The sequence below is a fragment of the Garra rufa genome, chromosome 12, assembly GCF_049309525.1.
Source record: "Garra rufa chromosome 12, GarRuf1.0, whole genome shotgun sequence".
Taxonomy (NCBI): Eukaryota; Metazoa; Chordata; class Actinopteri; order Cypriniformes; family Cyprinidae; genus Garra; species Garra rufa.
The window spans coordinates 28,912,620-28,925,993 of record NC_133372.1 but is presented as its reverse complement, the minus strand read 5'-3'; the positions used below and the strand labels follow the sequence as shown (position 1 = coordinate 28,925,993).

The 13,374-nt window shown below is 36.1% G+C and overlaps 1 protein-coding gene across 1 annotated transcript; it reads right to left on the bottom strand.

Annotated features, from left to right (window-relative positions):
- Window positions 1–1,121: 1,121 nt before the first annotated feature.
- c12h1orf210 (chromosome 12 C1orf210 homolog) lies at window positions 1,122–8,948 on the bottom strand. Its single transcript, XM_073852252.1, has 5 exons — window positions 8,812–8,948; window positions 4,806–4,923; window positions 4,007–4,454; window positions 2,608–2,688; window positions 1,122–2,511 (listed from the first exon to the last, which is right to left on the bottom strand). Exons 2-5 carry the CDS (start codon window positions 4,908–4,910, stop codon window positions 2,120–2,122), a joined length of 1,026 nt encoding a protein of 341 aa, XP_073708353.1. The 5' UTR covers window positions 4,911–4,923; window positions 8,812–8,948; the 3' UTR covers window positions 1,122–2,119.
- Window positions 8,949–13,374: the final 4,426 nt, after the last annotated feature.

Here is a 13,374-nt window from a genome sequence, read left to right as displayed (position 1 = left end):
GCTAAGTAATAAAGTACACAAAGGCGGCGCCCAGTGGCCAAGGATGGAACTTTTTCTCAAAAAACAAAAAAACAAAAAAACATTTAATTTAGAAATGAAGTAAACATACTAAATACAAAATGTATATAGTCCAAAACGCAATTAAAAGTAAAATAAATAAAAAAATTAAAATGTAAATGTAAATTTAATGTAAAATTAAAATGTAAATGCAAATTCTAGAAGGACAAATCTTTAAAAGTTCAGGATTATTAATATTATCATTTAGTTTTATAATAACTTTAACAAACATTGCATAACATGTTTAACAGATCATTATTTCGTAATGCCTAACATTCAATGTCGTTCTTTGATTCTTATATTTTCAGATGCTTTCAAAAAAGTGACATCTATGCCAAAATATATACTTTTTTTGTAAATATTAGGTAGGCTACACCAAGTGTTTATTTTTTCATCAATGAATTATTCAATGAATCCTGCTTTATTACATGGCTATTTGCCACAAAACTAGACACGAAATAGGGCCTATTGATTTGAATAGAAATATCTGAACTATTAAATATCTGAAATATTCCTATTGGCAAATTCGGCATTTCAATAAACGAATAGTTATGACGATAGAATTCACTGATTTAATATTAAACTGTTTTAAAATCGTAGCTTATTGAATATTGATTTAAGTTTTAATATTTTATTAGCCAACTCAACTAAGAAAAATATATGCTAAAAACACCAATAGCGACTGCAGTTACCCAAATAAGCCTGTGTTACTTGTTTTAACTAGTTGTTACCTGGGAAAAAGGAATGTGGTCACTGGCCAATCAGAATGGAGAATTCCGTGAAGCCGTGTAATAACCTGCTGGATGTACATTATCCCGCTTATTACACTGTTGCTTGCCACAAAAGTAAATAATTAGACATAACATTGATCTGAGTTTAAATATTTGAATGCAAAGCTACCAATAAGAAAGCAGTTGCTAGCAAGCGGCAAGTTCAAACTAATGTTAGACGGACATTTAAGGGGAGACAAAAACACTGTTTTTCATTCTCCTGTGAAATTTGGGCCTTTAAAGTGTTTTCTTCTGACTAATGGAAAGAAAACCTCCCAAAGACACTGGTAAGTGTTTCTTTTATAGCACTTTATCTATTTGTGTCAATAGATTTCACTTACAATCCATATTTCTAAAGCCTGTTTTCTCAAAATGAGTTTTTCTCCTACACTGAGCCATAAATCTCCACTTCAGTAACACAGACACACACCAAACTTGACATTTTTATTCCTGTCTATATTCTGAAGGATTTGTTTATATATAATTTGCTTGATTTTATATTTTATTCCCCCAAAATGGTATAAAAATAAATAGTTTTCTGTCTGTTCTAAGTTTTTTCTGAATTATGGAGTGACAATATGAGATACCCAAAATCCCCTCTGTAAAAACATTTGACTCTAATATGTCAAAAAAATTAAACAAGAATTTCGAAACTGACTTCATCTAGTGTTTAGATTTTTGTACTAGAAATGTATGCAAATTAGCGTATATTTAATTAAATAATGTCTCATTTGCATATTTAAACCCAACATTTTAGAAAACTTGTAATGCAAAAAATGTATTTATCAGTGTGATCAATATTCACCTGCAGTGTCTCGCCTTAAGGGATAGGGTGCAGTTGTACCACTTATTGCACAACATTTTACCGCTTAAATAATTTTGGCAATAAAATATATTAATTTGACACAAACATGTTTTGTTATCTTAGAATCCATTACAGTGTACAAAACAGTGATCATAAAATGGCAGCAGATGCGTTTATATGAAACGAGAGAGCGATTTCGCGATACCAGGATAACATAATTAAATAGTTGTACTCATAATATTGAATTAAGTTCCAACCAAACCAAACGCAAAGCTTCCATAAACAAAAAATGTTCCCAGCAAGTGAATTAAGTATGTTATTAGTTTTTACCAGTTGTTATCAGGAATGACATACCAAGTTGGTCACTGACCAATCAGAATCGAGTATTCTGTGTAGCCGTGTAATAATAACTGATAATGAAGTATTGAATGTTTGTTAATGACTACCTAATGCAAGTTATTATAAACAAGATTTAACAACATTAGACTTAACCAATACTAAATTCAATCTCTTCCTCTTCGTCTTCGTCATCAGTCAGTGCTGCTGCTCTTGCGGCTCTCTCAGTTTCGCTGGCTTGAATATAGTTATCTTCAATGAACCCGTCGTCGTCCTCCTCAGCGTCATTGTTAGGTGCAGCTGCGCGAGTCCCGGGGCCACCCTGGGTCGAGAATCCCACCTCAAAGTTTGCAGGGTCACACTGACTTGTGGCATCTACTTCGCTGAGCCTGGAGTGTCTGTAGCTCGCCACATACTTGTGCACAACTTTGCATTTGGCCATCAAAGCAATTAGGACAGAGAGGGTGATAGCTGACCCCAGAACAGCCACGAGAACCTTCCAGGTTTCTGAAGGCCTTTTGGGATCATCTGTTTTAACTGAGTCTGAAAATGTTATTTATAATGGTTAGATTAGTCTCAGATGGAATCACAGGTAATAAACTACACTAGATTGTAAAGGAAAAAAAGGTTTTGACCAACCATTTGTACTGTTTGTAGTTTTCGGTTCCAATGTGAATAGTTCACGAGGGAAGGCCCTGTGGTTTTCATCCTTAGAATATCCTGCAATTAGAAAAACAAATGCTATTGAAATGATAGTGTTTACCCATTTCCATACATGTATCTCAAAAAAGATGTGGCACTCAGCTTATTTTGTTTATTTAAATATTATTAATATAGAAAAATGCTGAAAAACATAGTCCCCATCTAAATTAGTCCAACATACATAAAAATGCAATCCACTAATACATTGACTTGAATACACATCTTTTATGATGCACAGGCTTTTTATTTCAGAATTAAAATAAATGTAATTCTTATTATTTTGGAATAGGCTCAAAGTCAAAAATGTCAGGGTGATACAACTGTCTTGATATTAGAAAAAAGATTTATTAAAATAATGTTTTTTTTTTAATGGAAAAACTAAAAAGTGGTTTAGTCTATTATTATTTATTAAAAAATAAATAAATAAATACAAATAGCTCTGTTGCATAATGATATATGAAAAAAAAATGGGCGAGTTCTATAAGGAAGAAGGTCATTTTACAATTTTTAATTTTAAAATAAATTACAAATTTAGTACAGATTGTTAAATGCCATGTGCTGTGAGTCCTCAAAAACATAATCATTTCTGAATTTAGTTCATAATAATGACAACAATAATTTAATATTTAAAATGTTTTTTAAAACAATAATTAAGATGTGTACACTTGAAATATATATATTTTTATTTACTTTTTATTTGATGGTTACATTTTTAAATGTAACATGCCTTGAAAATGGTATAAAAGTATTTCAAATCCATATGAAACCAACATGAAACCAAAGATACATTTCTAAGGAATTGAAACTACACTCCTTGTCAAAAGTTTTTGAACTATACGATTTTTAATGTTTTTTAAAGAAGCCTCTTCTCGTCACCAAGCCTGCATTTATTTAATCAAAAACAGCAAAAACAGTAACATTTTGAAAAATTTAGCCATTTAAAAACCATGTTTTCAATTTTTAAATATTTTAAAATTTAATTTATTCCTGTGATTTCAAAGCTGAATTTTTAGCATCATTATTCATTAGTCTTTTGATCTTTCTATTCATCAAAGAATTCTGAAAAATATGTATGCAACTGTTTTAGATATTGATAATAATAATAATAAATGTTTTTTGAACAGCAAATCAGCATATTAGAATGATTTCTGGAGGATCATGTGACACTGAAAACTGGAGTAATGTTGCTGAAAATTTAGCTTTGATCACAGGAATAAATTACATTTTAAAATATTTTCAGATAGAAAGCATTTTTCTGTACTTTGAATCAAATAAATGCAAAACATTAAAAATCTTACTGTTCAAAAACTTCTGACTGGTTCAAAAGTATTCATACCTTCACTTTGGTCATCCTGTGCCATGCGTTTTGTTCTTCTGGTCATCAATACCTTGTTTCCCACTTTCTGTCTGTTATTCTGTTCACCTCTGAGTTCCACAAACTGATTCAATCTCAGATCTTTGACTGCAGTCGACTGAATATCCCCCAGGAAAAGCATCTGTAAACTGGAAAGGCTGGTCAGATCGTCTGCCTCAACCGTGGCCAGTTTACACCTACTCAGGTCTAGAACTTTAAGAGAAGAGAAGCTGTAGAGATGCTCTTTTAACAGTAGGGGGAGGTAGTTTCCTGATAGATTCAGTGAGACCAAGCGGTTGAAGAGGTTCAGGCGCTTGAAGCTGTCAATGTGGGTCAAGTCTAACAGATTGTCAGAGAGGTCCAGTTCGGTTACATTCATCCAGATGTGCTTTGGTATTGACGTAAGTCTTTTCCCACTACAGTCAAAAGCCTGAAAAAAAAAAGAAAAAAAAAAAGAAAACTCACTTCTGGAATCAGCAACAGTCAATTTAAATTGTATTAGAGAATTAAAAAAACAAACAAACATGTGTTTACATATACTATAATTTAGCCCTGATCAATAAAGATCCAAAAAAGTACAAAAGGGATGATTACCCACTTGTGGTTTCAAACAAGAAACAAGAAATGTATTTTCTCACGACGTAAACCACTAACAGACTGGGTAAACCTCTGTCACCAAAAACAGGAAACAAGTGCCTACAAACAGGATACTCCTGATGTAGCAGCACTTGCTCTGGCTCAGGGAACAAAAGAGGCCAGAGTGTGTGTTGTTTTTCCTCACCGTCTCTCTGTTGACCGTACATGGGCCCACGGTCTGGAGTGTGTAGCATGATCCTGAGACCCAAAAACACAGGAGCGCACACACTGTGTGTGCAGCAGACCCCATGTTTTCCTGCTTCCTGTAGAAACCACAGTTAAAGATGATAAATGGCAAACACTGAAATGGCCTTCAGCACTGCAAAAGTTGAAGTTCTGGTGCCATTTCATAACTATAAACGTCATATGAATCTTTGCTTTATTGGGTAGGCAAGGCTGGTTATTGACCCTGTCAGAACAATGGAAATAGTAGAAAAGGTCCCACACACATTATAGCTTGTGAAACTTATTTGTTGGTGTCAGATTGATTCAATCATATTAAATGATTATTTACACTTGATTAAAAACTGTTGTTTGTTATGGCTTAAGTGAAGCTCTGTGAAAGTTAACATTTATAAAATACTTCATTAAACATTTCTAAAATCTACAAATGCTATTCTCAGGACCAATTTGTACACATTTCATATGAATTAGCCACCTCGTAAAATATGTATGAATTGCCATGAGAGTGCCATTCTTATACTCCATATACAGTTGAAGTCAAAAGTTTACATACACCTTGAAGAATCTGCAAAATGTTAATTATTTTACCAAAATAAGAGGGATCATACAAAATGCATGTTATTTTGTATTTAGTACTGACCTGAATAAGATATTTCACATTAAAGACGTTTACATATAGTCCACAAGAGAAAATAATAGTTGAATTTATAAAAATCGAACCCTGTTCAAAAGTTTACATACACTTGATTCTCAATACTGCGTTGTTACCTGAATTTTTTTAGTGAAAGTTGTTTATTAGTCCCTTGTTTGTCAACTGAGGGACTCATATGCAACTATTACAGAAGGTTCAAATGCTCACTGATGCTTCAGAAGGAATAACGATGCATTAAGAGCCGGAGGGTGAAAACTTTTCAACGAAATGAGGATGTGTACATTTTTATAATTTTGCCTAAATATCATATTTTTTCATTTAGTACTCCCCTTCAGAAGCTACAGAAGATACTTACATGTTTCCCAGAAGACTAAAGTTAAATTTGCCATGTTCTTCAAATCCAATAAGTTTTCACTCCCCAGCTTTCTCACTCCCCCCATGCATATTTTTTTCTTCTGAAGCATCAGTGAACATTTGAACATTCTGTAATAGTTGCATGTGAGTCCCAAAATCATACAGTCATTGTTGGAAAGGGTTCCAATATACAAAAATGCTGAAAAACTAAAGAATTTGTGGGACCTGAAGGATTTTTCTGAAGAACAGTGGGCAGTTTAACTGTTCACTAAACAAAAAAAACAAAAAAAAACAGTTGTGGATTATTCAGGTAACACCACAGTATTACGAATCAAGTGTATGTAAACCTTTGATGTGAGATATCTTATTTAGGTCAGTTCTAAATAAAAAAATAACATGCATTTTGTACAATCCCTCTTATTTTGGTAAGATAATATTGCAGATTCTGCAAGGTGTATGTAAACTTTTGACTTCAACTGTATAAACCCATTGTATATTGCCTATTGTCGTATTATCAATTGCAAAAGATTTATAAAAACCTAGAATTCAAGAGTTTCCTGTAAACAGGAACAGGAATATGCTGACACATTCAGCAAACCATCGCAAGACTCAGCATAACTTAGAGCAAACAATAACCTCATTTATTTTACATACACAGTAGCTTACGTAAGGAATAATGTACAGTCGGTAAGGCCATATAATCCCTGAAAGTGTTATCAGGACCCAGACAGAAAGCAACGAGGATTTTTATTACACTAAAGGGGTTTATTTTTATACATAATTTCACTTTTCAGTAAGTAAATAAGTAACTGGACATGAAATACTGATGTGATAGGCATGAACCACTAGAAAAACATGACAAGTAGCCATAGCTATTTAGACATTTACATTAGACAATGGACAGTTGTACTGTACAGTTTAGTCATCATTCTGCAAACATATTTAACCACAGAATGCTCAAACTGTCCGATAAGAATCCAAGATTTCAGAAAGTCACATAACAAGGTGCAATAAGGGTAATAAAGTACAAAAGTACAATACAAGACAATAACCCTGCTGAAAAAAACAGCATATGCTGGTTAGGTAGGTTTTGGTGCTGGGATGCTGGTTTTAGCTGGTTTATGCTGGTCTTTTGCTGGTTTATGCTGGTCCTTGACCAGCAACATGACCAGCATAAACCAGCAAAGGACCAGCATTAACCAGCTAAGGACCAGCATAAACCAGCAAAGGACCAGCATAAACCAGCTAAAACCAGCATCCCAGCACCAAAACCTACCTAACCAGCATATGCTGTTTTTTTCAGCAGGAAAAGTCGATGTGTGCTGCTACAATGCATTTCAATTTGTTCAAATGACCAAGTACATAACCTAAACAATTAACTTCTAATTTGTTAATGATTGCAAATATTTTAGATCAAAAATTAATCATAAATCCAGTTATACAGTTATAATTACTCACTCTCATGTTGTTCCAAGGCCATAAGACCTTCGGTAAGACCTTCGTTCATCTTCAGAACACAAATTAAGGTATTTTGGATGAAATCAGAGAGCTCTCTCTTTCCCTCCATAGACAGTAAGAGTCCTACCACGTTTAAGGTCCAGAAAGGTACCAAGGACATCGACAAAATAGTCCATGTGACATCAGTGGTCCAACCATAATTTTATGAAGCTACGAGAGCTTTCGGATTTCATCAAAAATATCTTAATTTGTGTTACGGAGACAAACTGAGATCTTACGGGTTTGGAACGACATGAGGGTAAGAAATTAATGACAGAATTTGCATTTTTGGATGAACTATCCCTTCAAAATAGTTACAGATTACCATGAGAATAATAATACGTGTGCATATGTTTGAAACTGAGAGTGTTTGTATGCTCCATCTCACTGGCTTTTCCTGCTTATCTCCTTGTAGCGTCCACAGGGGCTACGTTTCATAGCGAGTTCAGTATTTTTTTTATAGGGGCCCTTCCTCTCCCACTATTCATTTCAGGCTGTAAACACTCCTCAGGAGCTGCTTTTATCTTTTCCTGTCTCAGGACGCCCCCGTAACAGCATACCTGCAGGATCTGAGTGTCAGCCAACTTGGAAGTGTCTGCATGTGCGTATGATTATAAATGTGAGAAAGACAGCTTCAGAAAAGGTGCGGTAAAGGCAGGAACTGATAGGATCCTGACTTTACCTTTATCTCCTTACGCTACTTGCAAACTAACAGCCCCCAGATGCTTTCCCAAACCTCACTGTGTGGGTCCAAACACACTGCGGAAATACGGCAGAGAAAGGAGTCTTTCACTTGACCTCCTCAAGATCAAGTATACACTACATACACACCCTCCCTTGTTTACACCTAGGTTGTATGTTACTGATTACACTGGCACTAAGGACTTTGTATTGTTGTTTTCGCATATTTAAAAATCTGAAAACGCGCACAGTTCAACACAGCTTTGGATTTATCAGTTATGGATCAAATTTAAATTGTTACCTGCATGAAGTTCCTGAAAAGTATGAAAGAAATTCTTCTATGTTTACGTTTATCATTAAGATTTAGTCTTTTATTACCATTAGTGCAGTGCACAAAATAAGAATATAGTAGGAGTTGGGTTAGGCCTACCTTTTCAAATGACAATATTGTTAAATCTTATCCGTCTTAGCAAGTATCCTAGGTGTGGTTAACTTGATTCCCATAATAGTCCACTTTACCTTCCCTAGCAGTTGGCATGTTGTGGTTGACAACAGAATGTAAAATAACATGAGGGTTGACAGGTGGAAATGTGTGGTCATTAAATTACCAACCTTGCATGATGTATTAAGATATTGTTTTCCGGCTCATATGTGCCAAAGAGATCACATGTTAGGCTTCGCATTGCTTTTGTCATATCAAAAAGCTATTTAACAAACATATACATATATAGTGATGAATTTAAGCATCAGAATACAGTGAAAGAAATGTTGTGAGGCAACTTACCTGAGATTTGGCTCTTCTGGTTATTCAGAGTATGTCAAACTAATGGTTTTCTTCTCAAGCATCACATTTTAACATGGACAGGTTCATTTTTGTTAGCCATTTCCGAGATTAAGGAAATGGCAGGTAGGTTGTGCAAAGGTTGCTGGAGGTGTGTCTTTAGCTTGTCATTCTTAGATGAAGTTAATTTGTAACTGGATGTCACATGGAGCTCTACTTATTCTCTTTTCACCTTGCAGTTGACATTTGAACTGATGACACTAAATTGTACATGTTTTAAACTATATTTTATATAATATTTAGCTACATTTAACAAGTTTAACTATATTTTGAAATAGGCTATAATTTGTTAAAGCTATATAGGAGAGAAAAAAGCCAACCGTTTTTGGACTGTCGATTCAACTTTTATTTCTAAAATAATGTAAAAACCATTAATAAACTGACAACAAAAATAAAAAATTTCCACAAGAACAAAAACATTTATAAAATCACTTAAAGGTTTGATTCCTGATCATTTACTCACCCCCATGTCATCCAAGATGTTCATGTCTTTCTTTCTTCAGTCATAAAGAAATTATAGTATAGTAGTCCATATAGTGGACTTCAATGGGGATCAATGGGTTGAAGGTCCAAATTGCCGTTTTAATGCAACTTTAAAGGGCTCTACATGATCCCAGCCGAGGAATTAGGGTATTATCTAATAAAACGATCAGTCACTTTCTAAAAACAAAATTAAATTATATACTTTTTAACCACAAATGCTCGTCTTGCATTAGCTTGACCTCATCCATTATACATACTTTACACAGGAAAACTGGAAAACTGCAATTTGGACCTTCAACCTGTCGGCACCCATTTAAGACCACTGTATGGAGAAAAATCCTGAAATGATTTCCTCAAAAAAATAATTTCTTTGCGACTGAAGAAAGAAATCTTTCTGATCTACATGAACAATCTATAACCTACATAAATTAGTACACACACTAGCAGCTGACCACAGACTTGGTATAGGCTTATGTGTTTAAAAAAAAAGAGGAAAGGACGGATAGAGAATCACGGCACATTATGAGTACAGCTGTGATGGCTTCACTCTCTTTAACAGGAAAAAACAACCTGAGCTCCACAACAATGGACAGTTTGTCTTATAGGGGACACAAATGGTCAAGGTGTCCGTGTTTGGCACTTAAACTGCTGTTATTGCTATTTGCATGAGAGCATCTGTCAGCATCTGGCATGTAACATCTTTTTTTCTCTCTTACAGGCTTTCTCTCGACCCTCACCACAACTACACAGAATATATTTGTCTATAATTACTGCATTTCTACCATGACAACCCTTGGAAGATCTTAGCACGCTAATGAATATGACAATGGTAATGTATTTGGTATTGGCGGAATAGATCTGCTACTCTGCTGCTGTTGGATATTGCAGTTGTTGTAGATTACTGCTGATTCTGCTGCAAAGCAAGTACAGTAACCTTCCACTGCCAGTACATACGCTGATATTGTGCTTTGAGTACTTAAAGGTCCCATATTGTCAAAATCGAAATTTCCTGGCTTTTTTCATGATAACTGAGGTCTAGGGGCTATGTAACTACCATATGAGTTTCAAAACAGTCAATCCACAGTAAACTGCACACAGCCTGCTTAAAGTAGCTGTTCATTTTCAGGAGCCGCTGTGACTTCCGTACAGATGTGACGTCCGATCTACTCAGTCACCGCCTTCAGTCACCACCCCAGCACCAACCACCGTCCCAGCCTCCTTTTGTCAAACCCAGACACTATCGTGTCCATAACATTGCTAAGCAACAACAACACGAAAACAAGTCGAGAAAACCCTGTTCAGTCGATAGATGTCGAAACTACATCATTGCACAGGCTTCAGAACAACGTAAATATAGACCAAAGGCACGTCAACTTCAGCCTCTTTCACACAGCGATTCCGGTAAATACACGGATAATGTGTCCCATGATTTGTTCCGGAGTTGTTTAATTTGGTTCATTCTAGGGGTGGGCATAGATTAATTTTTTTAATCTAGATTAATCTAGATTAAATCTTGGAATTAATCTAGATTAATCTAGATTAAAATGGCTAATTTGAATTCTGCTGAAGGCATTTTCAGAATATGTGTCCTACTTAAATAATGACTAAAAGTAAGTCTTTGAGAACGGGTTTCTCAAGTCAGGTGGCACATTAGACCAGGCGCTCATCTCCTGTTTCCAAAATGCATCACAAACTGCTTGACAATTGCATTTACAACATAATTACCTATACAAACTTGTGTAACCAAGTACTTCTGCGCAAAAGGCTGCACGACGTGCGCGTTGCCGTTAAATACACAGACGCGCACGGGCATGGATTTCTGCTTGCATAGTCTTCGATTAAACTGCGTTGCTTTTAGAAGCGTCAATTCAGTTGTTGCATATAGTTTATTTGTCATGTCTTTATTTTGGGATTATCAAAGTAAATTATAACTCAAACTTGAGATTTTACTGGGGCACAGCAGATTTTCAAAAAGGGTCTAGTAACGCACGAACCTGCCCTGAAGCAGCTTCATAAATGCATCCATGTTTGCACGTCTCATTTGATGTGGTAATTTCACAGAAGTTGAAGACTCGTTCTCGCCCCCTACAGTGCAATTCGACTAGGTATACGTCATCCGTGCTAAAATATCAAGGTGAAATAATCATATCTTACGTAGTTTAGACCCAGCTCCCAACCCAACGTTGAGAATAGATTAATGGCGATATTTTTTTAACGCCCGATAAGAGTCTCACGTTAACGCAGCACGTTAACGCCGATAACGGCCCACCACTAGTTCATTCACAGTTGTTTTCCGGAATCTGTGTGTGCTTTACACACAACCCATAAAGACATGTGACGTTTGGATATAAGATGTAATGCGACGCGTACGTTTCACTAAACTGAAACTAACCTGAACAAACTGTGCTTCAGTGCTGATAGTGCGGAGCTGGCTCTGCCTGATCGCCACTTCATTCCACTTTGCACGTATTTTTTCATTGTGAAGAGTCGCATGATAACGTGCATCATCACTACAACACTGCCTTTATGGTTCTGGCTTTTGTTCACACAGCGCTCGTTCCCGTAATTTTCCAGAATCAGCGCGCATTGTGAAAGGGGCTTTACTAAAGCAACAGTTATGTAGCTTACTGCATTCGGTGTTTGAAAAAGAAAAAACATTAATGATCATTCTGAAATATCCTGTTGAGTATCAGCAAGCTAGGCTCTCTCTATGGCTCTGGGCTCGGCTAAAGCATACATGACCGTAGTTAACTGTGGTTGGCCTGGCTGTGCGTCACTCAGAAAACAACAGGCCAATCAGAAGAGAGGCTCATGAATATTAATTAGATGGGCCAAAATCAACCTGGTTTTGACAGAGTTCCTAAAAAAGTAGCTGTAAAAATATATTGAGATGGATTTTGGCACTTATACCGCAAATATATATTCTTAAGGACATCAACAACTAAAATAAACCTCCAGAAATGTGTACAATATGGGACCTTTAAGTCATACTGCTGCTGCACAATGAGCACATATAATAACCCATAGCAAATCTATACAGGTGGAGCTGGGGAGGTGGAGGGTTTCAAAAAACTCTAAAAGCGTGCCGCGAATTGCTATAGTGAATGCTAGCCGGCCAGCTTGTGCCAAACATAACCCTGTGAATATCATCATTTTGCACCATCGAGAGTTTAATGACAAAACTTGGCATTTATTTTACATTCCTTTAGCTCAAACAGTAGGGCTTAATGCTTGCAACAACAAGGTCATAGGGTCAGTTCCTAAAAAATGCATGAATGCATAAACTAATCAAATGTATACCTTAAATGCAATGTATGTCACTTTTTAAAACCGTCTACCAATTAAGTTCATTTGTTTTTCTCCTCTCTCTATATTGCGCCAAATCCTCCCCAGTGTTTTTGATATATGACCCAGGCATCTCACATCCCAGACCTATTGTTTTGCTGGGAAAGCCCATTCATCTGATCACTCTGGTGGTCTCACTCCCTTTTAGCATCTGAAAAACACTCATTTCCTTTGGTAATGGCAGCTGAAAATCAAGCTCCCTGCAAAAGAGAAGTAATTTGTCCTATAGCGGTACGTTAATTGTGATTTTATCGTACAAGTGTTTTGCTTGGCTTCACTTAGTGTGTGAACACACACATTTCCACTTCTACATGATCTGTGCTTTTGTAATGCCAAGCCAGCAGAGGGAGCCATCACCCGAATACTGACTGAGCGCTCCCTCTGCTGCTTCTACACTCGCTTCCTGTTTGGGACTATTTGAGCTGTGCCCGCATGCTTCCTATTCGCGAAGTATTGCCAGTTTACCTGCCTTACCGAGCGTTCTATATTATTCTGATAAGCCTGCCTGTGTATGATTCTGCTTCGTTCCCTGACTTCTGATTTCACGGATTACCCCATTTGGATTGTTAGCCTGATCGGACTGTTTTCAAGGTTTGACTTCTCTGCCTGGTTTATGACGTACGTTTGCTGGATTATCCTCTGGATTGTTGCTAGATTGAACTGCTTTACCGTTACCGA

Excerpts from the sequence above, each read along its gene's own strand:
- c12h1orf210 (XM_073852252.1), bottom strand. The coding sequence starts at position 4,910 with ATGGGGTCTGCTGCACACACAGTGTGTGCGCTCCTGTGTTTTTGGGTC. Across the intron at positions 2,689-4,006 it reads ACAGGATGACCAAAGTGAAG|GATATTCTAAGGATGAAAAC; the intron begins GTATGAATACTT and ends TTCTAATTGCAG. Across the intron at positions 2,512-2,607 it reads AACTACAAACAGTACAAATG|ACTCAGTTAAAACAGATGAT; the intron begins GTTGGTCAAAAC and ends TAACATTTTCAG.